At 36.2% G+C, this 10,322-nt stretch overlaps 1 protein-coding gene across 1 annotated transcript; it reads right to left on the bottom strand.

Moving 5' to 3' along the window:
* Positions 1-3,518: 3,518 nt before the first annotated feature.
* Positions 3,519-9,128, bottom strand: LOC139712047 (snaclec salmorin subunit A-like). The gene is made up of 3 exons (XM_071623885.1): positions 9,047-9,128; positions 6,294-6,547; positions 3,519-3,590 (listed from the first exon to the last, which is right to left on the bottom strand). The coding sequence occupies exons 1-3, from the start codon at positions 9,126-9,128 to the stop codon at positions 3,519-3,521; spliced, it is 408 nt and encodes a 135-aa protein (XP_071479986.1).
* Between the last annotated feature and the right edge of the window lie 1,194 nt (positions 9,129-10,322).

Raw genomic sequence — 10,322 nt, 5'->3', positions numbered from 1 at the left:
CAGAACGTGAAATCATTGTCAAAGTACCTTTATATGAATTTCAAGTTTCAAGTTTCAAGTTTAATTAACCAATTCATTAAACATTTGACATTTTACAAAAGGATACAGCATTAAGAATAATGAATGGTTTGGGACCCCAAAAGTAGCAGAGCTTGTAAAAAAAGGGGTCCCGGATAAACATATAAAACAAAGCAAAAGTTACTAAAGTTTTAAACATATTAACAAGAAGTATAATAGTAACATATTTACATAGGACAGATGCAACACAAGCACACGCACACACGCGCGCGCACACACACACATTCAATCACACAAACACGTGTCACAAAAACGCTCATGCACATACATATAATTCACATGAAATTGCAGAAAGATACTTTCTATTTTACTATACTTTTAAATTCAGCTTCCCTGATCAATTCTTGTTTTACAAATTTCCCTCAAGATAGATGCGACATGTATGTTTAAAGTTGGATAGTGTTGAGGCTGACCTAATTCTCAATGGCAAATTATTCCATTCTCTAATACAAACATATACAAATGAATTTTGGGCAGTTTGAGTTCTTGCAAAGGGTTGATGAATGAGATTACTTTTACGCGTATTATAAGCATGAACGGTAGAATTTAACACAAACGCATCCTTCATGAAAGATTTTGGATCACCTTGTGTCTTAAACACGAAAATCAGGCAACTCAAGATAACTCATTTTTCAAATGGCAAAATATGAAGTTGAATAAACAATGGCAAACTTGGACTTCTATAGTTTGAATTTGTAATATACCTTACAGCTTTTTTCTGAAGAACAAACAACTTATCTATATGAGTCTTATAAGTATTTCCCCAAGCTACATTGCAGTACATTAAATGAGGCATAACTATGGCATTATACAGAGTAATTAAGGTTTCTTTTGGTAAATAGAGACGTAACTTGGATATGATACCAAAACTACGAGAAACTTTAGTACAGACGTAACTGACGTGGTCTTTCCACGATAAATATTCATCGACTATAACGCCTAGGAATCGTACATTTTGGCTTCGATCAATCTGGTTACCGCCTATAACCAGTGGAACAATGTCATTTTGGATTCTTTTCCCTCTTAATCTAAATACAACATATTGAGATTTACTAGTATTCAATAATAGTTTATTACAACAAAACCATTCAAATATATTACCAATTTCATCATTTACAGAGTTTATTAAGGGTAACAAATAGTTGTGGTGGGCAAGTAAGCAAGTGTCATCTGCAAAAAGCGAATAAGTAAACAAGCTAGATGAATTGATAATGTCATTAATATAAATAAGGAACAATAAAGGGCCTAGGACTGAGCCCTGTGGAACACCACATGTTACTTGCCTCGACTGTGATTTAACTCCATTTACCGTTACACATTGCTGTCTATTTTGCAAGTAATCTTTAAACCAAGCTAGAGCTACCCCACGAATACCACAATGTTCAAGCTTACACAGGAGTATCGAATGGTCAATAGTATCAAAAGCCTTCGACAAATCTAAAAATATACCAATACAATACCTGCCACTATCAATAGCATTAACGACAGTATTCACTAAATTCAAGACACCCATGCTCGTGGAACATTTTTTCCGAAAACCAAATTGCTGTGGAATCAAAACACTATATGATTGAAGATAATCATCCAACCTTTTATACACAATTTTTTCAAGGATCTTTGAGAAAATGGGCAACAAAGCAATTGGTCTATAATTTTCTATAGATTTGCTATCATTCTTTTTAAATACAGTGATTGCATTTGCTAATTTCAATTTTTGTGGAACAATTCCTTGTGAAGAGACTTGTTGAAAAAATCACACAAGGGATCAGCAATATACTGTATACAACTCTTTACAACCATTGGAGATACATCATCTGACCCACATGATTTTGATGGGTTTAGGGCAGTAGCAAATTTTATAATTTCATGAACAGATGTTGGAGTAAAATACAATGATGAGAATGATGATGTATATCTAATTTTCGATCGCTCAGTTTTTTCCAACTTATACTTATAATATTAACGATTAAGGATTGATTTTGAGATCCAAGGTAACCTGGGTGTTTTTTTTTTATAATCTGTTCTATGTTTTTGTTTTGGAATTACATCGTCTAAATGATGATTGAATATTCCCCCCAAAATTATGAAAAGATATATTGATATCATCACTGCCAAACACTCCAGTCCGACCAGTCAGAATTCTCGAGAGCCACATCAAAACTAGCTAACTTTTCGGGTGAAACTCTACGACTAAACAAAGAAAATGAAGATGGTTTAACATTATATGATGTTTTAAGGGTAAAATAAGTCATTATTGGAAAATGATCAGTCATATCTGAAAGAATTATGAAAGAAACGGGGAGGGGTAAAATATTACAGAAAAAGTTATCAATGAGGATGGCTGAACGATCTGAAATACGAGTGGGTTTGGAAATGAGCGGGAGAAAGGATGAGGATAAAAGTGTGTGAAGAAAATCACTAGAGATATTATCATGCTCAGACTTCAGCAAATCAATATTGAAGTCGATGAGTAAAAAGCAATCCTTGTTTCGAAAAACGTGTGAATTTGCCAAATCTGAATAATAGGTTAAGAAATCATTAGGAGGTCTGTATACAATACCTAACATAAGATTTCTACATTCTGGAATGAGAATTTCTATAAACAAGGATTCAACCGTATCGTCCATTTTAGAAATATCTTGATGGACAATAGTTTCAAAGGAACAAGATATATACAGTGCAACCCCCACCATCCTTATCAAGCCTATTATCAACAAATAAATTGTAACCATTAATTGCAAAAGAGTTTTCTGCATTGGAATTTAACCATGTTTCACTTAATCCGATAACCGATAACGACTGGCTTTCATCAGACTCTAATAAGTACTTTAAATCAAAATGTTTATTCAAACTCCTTATATTTAAGTGTAATAAAGAAAACGTATCCTCAGAGAAGTTATAAATCATATCTTTGTATTGATTTACTGTAATATAATTGCATAATGAATTTTGAGTGAAATCATTACTAAAATCATGAGGCAATTCATTTGCTCCTGTATTCACACTATCGGTAACATAATCATCATAAGGGGTGGTTTCTGTACTGGTTGGCCCATTAACTGGGTCAGAGTCAAACCTAGTGTTCCTAAACAATTACAAAAAAAAAAAGTCATCATTCGATACAGAATAAAATGGAACACTAAAAAAAAAATAGCCATGATTAAAGGTACGAGACGAGATTATAACGGTCTGCGATGTCAACAAAACTAGGATTTCGTAAATAAGTAGATGATACAAGAAAGTAACCAGTAGCCAGAAAGAGGTAAAACACTGGAGTAATCTACAAGTATAAATGGCGTCAAAATCACGAGAAGCAAGAGATCGCTGAGAAGAAGAAGAACATGAAACGAGGAAGAATAGAATAAGGTTAGTGAAAACGTTCAGAAGCTGCATCGTCAGAGAAGGACATAGAACACACCCAACACAATAACAAGAATAAATCAAGTGTCTCTGGGGGCTTCCGAGAGAGGAGAATAGGGATGAGAAGGGAAGAAATGAACGAGCTCGACCGGCTGTTGTCGAAAAAAAGGTTAAGTACAAAGACATGAGTTGCACTAGTGTAAGAATTCAAAGTGTTGCACAGTGCGTAAACTTCTGAATTGCAGCAAAGACATTATGAACTGAAACTTTGACGGTAAGAAGAATCAGTAAGAGTATAGTGGAAGCAGTTGATATCGACAGCATGAATGGCTGTCCGTGCCAATCATACATTTTTGGCAAAGTAAAATATCTAATCTTACATAAAAGGAAGAAGAATTAGAAGAAGAAGAAAATAGCCATCTGGAACGTTATCTATAGATTCTTGTTTACAAGGTACATTGGAACAACAGTCCATTGGTACTGTCATATGGTACGTTAAACACGATGTCACGTGGAAGTTGCTTAATAGTAATAATGCAAATCAAGAGAAGATATACATAAACAGAAATTATTACCAATAGGATTCATATTACCAATAGGATTCGTGAGGTTCAATATGGGACATAAGGCCTTAAAATGCACATCGCAGGCCGAGACATCAACCATGTCATATAACTGAAAATATAAAGTGAAAATAGAAGTACTTGGAATTCACTAGTAGGACCACTTCAGCAATGCAACCAGGTACATGCACGTTCTGTTCATAATAGTTAAAACGCTGCCCGTAACAATCAAGAAAGAGAGAGGGTTTAACAAAAAGGAAAAACGCTTTGCGGAAGGCATGGCCTGTCTTTCGTCGAACAAATGAATTCCCGAATTGAAAGAACAGTAAGAAATAAAGAGGCTGAGATTACATGGTGGGTTATTAGGCTGGGGGAAAAGAAAAACCCGTGAACTATCATACCTCCCTATATAAAGGCAGAGGGGAATGACTGCTTGAAATAAAAGAGTGGCAAGTGTTTTGAAGACACCCGCATATTTTGGATGGAATCAATAGAATAACAGTCTGAAAATGTTTACGAAGAATACCCCTGACAAAAAAACAACCCCAAGGGCTTGACCTATCCAACAAGAAAGAGAGAGAGAGAGAGAGAGAGAGAGAAGAGAAACGAAAGAGTTGATATTACATGATGACGCATGGTTATATAATGACACCTTCAAAAAGAGTACCGAAATAAACTTATAGATACATGTGAACAGAAGCCTTTGACCTGCCCTTCATCAGCTTGGAAAGCGGGATCGGGGTAGCGTCCAGGAGGACATTTGGCCTACACACATTAGCAAATAATCAAGCTATGTTTCAGAAATGACACGCTGTACGAGGTCAATACTTGACAATGCAAATCGAAAGTAGACATTACATATACAGAGAAGAGAACATAGGATTCATGTGGTTCAGTGAAACATTGGATTTTAAAATGCAGATCACAGTCATCGATCGTATCTTAGAATTGAAAATAAGGAGAAAACAGGGGTACGTGTAATTCAATCAACGATTTTGGCGATGTACCCAGAGTCGTGCATGTTCATTATAAACAGAGGTTCACGAGCGATGCCCGTAGCAACAACAACAACAACACAAAAAAATAATAAACCACCAACAAAGACTCTCGATTTAAGAACCGAAAGAATCAAAAGGCTGAATGGCTGAAAGAATCAGAATGGCTGGTGACACATGACACCTTCAAAAAAAGACATCAAGATAGATTGATAAATACATGCCAACAGGTGCTATTGTCTGCCCTTAAAAAGCTTTGAAAGGAGGTGGGGGTAGCGTTCTGAAGGACGTTTAAAACATATCACAGACAAATAATTAGACAATGTTTGAGAAGCGACAAGCCGTACGTAGTCAATGCTTAACAATGCAAATCAAGTGTACGCATTTGATAAACAGGGAGAAAAAAAAAAACCTAGGATTCGTTGTGGTTCAATAAAATTGTGGTTCAATACAAAGTAAAATGAAAAACTCTACAAATCAAAGTTTGAAAATACATGAAACATTAACATATTATCTGCATCATAACAGATATGAGATGAAATCTTGACATTATTACATGTCATTATTAAAGGGGAAATAACATTTGTGGGTCTAAAATAATGTAACTATAAGCATGGAGTATATATCATAGTCCTTCTGTATAATATTCAGCTGTAAAATCGGCGAAAGCACACGTAATAATATTTGGAGTATTACACAGCCAACAAATATTATTTTAGAGACCTACGGAATGAGTATGTTAAGCTGCACTCGAGTATGGATAGCGGCATATCATTCCATTAAGGATACACCGACAATTAATGACTAAGAAAAAAATGTGCATTTCTTGTAAGCTTATAGTGTATGCTATACAATTGAACAATATTGAAAAGGTGCATGAGTCAGCATATATTTGTATATAAGTAAACAGACACGGAGCTTATGTAACTGAGAAATATTGAGACGAGTAATTTTGAAATATGAGCACTGTCGGATTCATAATAGGGTTGAAGAAAGTGGCTCTTACTGCCATCTTTCGGGCATATTCATATTCAAGATGAGGTTGCATAAGTGTCTTATACATCAGTATCAAGATATTCCCTGTCAGAGACTGTTGATGGAAAATATTCACCTTACAGGTTTTCACACTGTTAAATTAAAACCCGAATTCACAGATATAGCCTTTCAAATGGTTGCATTTAAGATCCTTCAGCCCACCATTCCCATTGAAAACTACACAGTCTTGTTCGGGTGCAGTGACTTGCCAAGGCTGCCCTGGATGCCACATACTACTGAATAAGGATAAGGTACCACCTACTCGCTCCCAAGTGTAAACGCCTTCGGACGATCTGTCATTAAGGCCAGTCCACACAGCTGGGAAGGTCGTGTTTGTATGGTACGAGAGAGGAAGGACGCCCTCCCGGATAGTGGACAGCTCACTTGGCGTTTCTATGGCGACAAGATAGCCTCCTAGTTCATCACATGTATCCCTCGCCACCTCCCAGGTCTGTTGGTCCTGACGGTAGAGATAGCAGGAGTCTGAGGACGATGCATCGCCAGGGCAGACGATATCTGAATTACACAAAAAACAAAACAAAACACATCACCTTCGTATTGGCGACATATGAATTAAAAAAAAGAAAACAACAGCAGTTTAAAAAAGAATCCCTAAACCTATGAAATAGCGATAATTACTTTCTGTAGGGCCTATAGGACAACGCTTGTATTAAGCCTTAACTTTTTGTACAAAAAAAATATTCATAGTGCAAGTCCTAAAATGTCCCGATGTGTTCACCACTTTATATACTTAACATAGATATAACACGGAGGTGGAAGAGTTCTACCTCCCTGGATGTAATATATGATATATAATGTATAGTATATGATATATAATATAAGATATATGGTATATGATCTATCAGATATAATAGATTATATTATGATATATAGTAAATAATATGACTGTGACATATCTTGAATATCTCGCAAGCGTCAACAATGCAATAATCGCATTATACTGGCATGAGGCAAAGTGGCCCCGTGATTCACGTTCGATTTCAGCACCCTTGAAATAGGCTTAAACCACGCAAAAACCACACACGCACCCACATGCACGCACACACACACACACATGCACGCAGCATTTGGCTCACACGGTGAAATAAGGTTTGAACTATAGCAGCCGGATTAATGTGTGCACCCTTCGCAATTAAATCTACTAATCTACTGTTGTATTGTGCACCCTACTGGCATCATTGTCGACATACCCACTTCACACTTGTTTCCAATAAATGACCTCGGACACGTGCACGTGATTCCATCCAAGTTGTCAGAGCAGGTCCCTCCGTTCAGACAAGGGTTAGGCACGCAATCTACATTTTGAAGAATATCATTGTAAGTGTAGCGAAGGGTTTTTACGTCTGGCAAAATTATGTTTAGATGGAAGATGTAAATTGAGTGTTGGAACACTATCCACATTCACTGTAATACCAATTTGCTAGAGTTTAGAATTTTGCTTTGGAAAATTGTCATAAGTTATAGCTATAAAAGACAGATGGTACTTCTCATCTGTATATGCATGTAAGTGTGTGTTTTCTCACGGAAATCTAGAATGAATAGGATTGTTCAGTTAATAATACATATCTAATGTGTTTCGAAATTATAATAATATGAAGAGTTTGTTCGCAAAAACCGATAAGTCCATGCTTGCCAAGTGGAGATATTTGCGATTAAATGTCAAGAAAAATAAAGAGACCATAACTTTTGACCATAACTTCAAAAATGTACCTTTATGTAGTGACCAATATATCATTTAAAAGGTATTATTTTGAGACCATACTTCAAAATCTTCAAAAATGGACTTATCGGATTTTGCGAACAAACTCTTCATATGTTTTTTTTATAATTCAAAAAAAAAAAAAAAAACATTTCTGGTTATCAACTTGGCTTTCGACAAAAACATTTCACATCTCATGCAAATCCTTCCCTTCCTTGATAAGGTCTCAAAAGCTATTGGTAAATTTCATCACAACATTGGAAGCTTCCTGGACATAATCATGCAAGGCCTTGATACCTTCGACAACAACACACCGCTTCATTAATTGTCATACTGTATTACGGTATCCGCAGAGAGACCTTGGAGTCTTTCAGGGGTTGTTTCATCAAGTTAGTCGGCGCTGAGAAGTTGTCAGTCTCTGACAATAACCATAGTGACAGTCAGTGACCAGAGCATCTCAGCCAATCAAAACCAAGGATTTTGCTGAAATTGTCAGTGACTGACAACTTGTTAGCAATGACTAAATTGATGAAACACCCCCAGGAATGCCTTTGCCAGTCCAAAGCACTTTGCACTCATTAACGGTCACACATTCACTGTGCAAAACTTTGACTGTGGTGAGTCTCAAGCCTAGGAAAGTCCTCTTTTATTATAAATTGTGTTCTTTATGTCAATGACATGCAAAATTCATCAAGCTTCTCTCTTTCTTTTTTTTTTTATTGTTTGCAGCTAATACTAATGTGTTTTTGTCTGGTTCCGATCCTAATAGATTATCATACTTTAAACATTGAACTAATGAAATTACTTCAGTGAAGAAGAGCAAGCAAACTGCCAAAAAAAAACCTACAAAAAAGAAACCACATGTATTTTTTTTTCAGTATTTTTTTTCTGGAAAATTTACCTAGAAAAATATTCCTGGAAGATACGCATAAAGACGTGATAGATAAGGTCTCTTCCATCAAATTTTAAATCAATCTGTCATAAGCATTCAAACAAATTTGACCGGTTTTAATGTTTTGAATTCATCGCCCCATATCAAGTTTTATTCTTGACAACAGACTCACCTGGAATTTCCACACTAATTCTATAGATGTCGCGTTATTTCAAGTAATCTAGGTCCCCTTCCCCCTCCTTACACCGACATTACACATACGTATTACGTTCTTACCAAGTGGGTTATTGAAGGGTCTTGCAGAAACTGCTAAATGTTCTTTTTTTTCCTTTTTTTTCCTTTTTTTTTTTTTTTTTTTTTTGGGGGGGGGGGGGGGGGCTCAAGAGCGAAGACAACCACTCACCTGTTTGCCCCCGACTTCTGCTCGTGGTCTCAAGAAGACTTGGATCCGTCACCCCTTCCAGGGCACATGATAGTTCAGGCATTTTAAAAGAAAACGTAAAAAATAATTCCACTACCAAATGTATTTTCTTGTGTAATTATGATATGAACCTTAATAAGCATGGTGAGTGTGCAGGGACCTTTTTCCTTTCGTTTTTGCATGCAGTACTTTTTAATCATCATGCTTGTTATGTAAACTATACTTGAAAAATAATGATACGCACTTCGACAAGAGAAAGTTGTTATTGGTCAAACTTCTTAGTATTTTTATACAATTCATTATACATAATTTTCTTTGATTTGATTAATATAATATGCATTATCGTCGTGCACATAGCCTTAATGTACACATTTTTGGCGCCTTAAGCGGTTGCAAACATAGTTTGGTTTCCAACGTTTTGGACAGCGGTACAATGAATAATTGTAAGCAGTGGTGAATTGAGGAGTGAATATCATACATTGAAAACAAATGACGCACACCTGAATTTATAAAGGGTCTCTTTGAGACCTACATTATCACACCATAGTGTACTATAAGAAAAAAAAAATCACTCTTTCAGATATCAAGATTGACTAGGTTAACCAGATTCACTTGTTTTGAGTCATCAGTTAGTGTGATATTTTGTAATCACCGTAATAAGTATCAGTGACTGTTTCTTACTCCAAAGCAAAACCATTCTTACAAGTTGGGAACAGAAATTTGAAGCTTTCACCTTAAAAAAGAATGCATTTGTTTTGTGAAGTGATTGTGGATTAGCCTTGATAATAGAGAGAGAATTAGATGCGATTTCTGGAGACAGGCTTTCATCGTGTCTGCTTCTGCACGGGATGTGATTCTCCGCTAGACCTCCGGGTGTTCTGCTTGGGTGCGTATATATACGGGTGCACGTCACGAGACCGACACCCACCAGTCATACATCCGACGAGTTATACAGCTCACGAGTCATACAGCCCATTAAGCCCCGTGTTGTATCTGTCGAACTCGTGGGCTGTTTCCACTTAGTGTCAAACTCATGGGCTCTATGACACGTGAACTGCGTGACTCATGGACCTGTTTTCAATGTTGAGGTCTAGTGGGATGACCCCATAAATTAACGTATACAGATCACATCCGTGACATCATTCATTTTCACATAGCGTTCGGAATGCAACTGATAGCGACGAAAGGAACAAATTGATTGAATAATTGATTGATTGATTGATTGATTGGATTGATTGATTAATTAATTGATTGATTG

The sequence above is a fragment of the Diadema antillarum genome, unplaced genomic scaffold, assembly GCF_040938485.1.
Source record: "Diadema antillarum isolate AM-2024a unplaced genomic scaffold, OU_Dant_1.0 seq00001753_RagTag, whole genome shotgun sequence".
Classification (NCBI taxonomy): Eukaryota; Metazoa; Echinodermata; class Echinoidea; order Diadematoida; family Diadematidae; genus Diadema; species Diadema antillarum.
The sequence above is the reverse complement of the archived record's forward strand: the minus strand, read 5'-3'. Positions and strand labels throughout refer to the sequence as shown.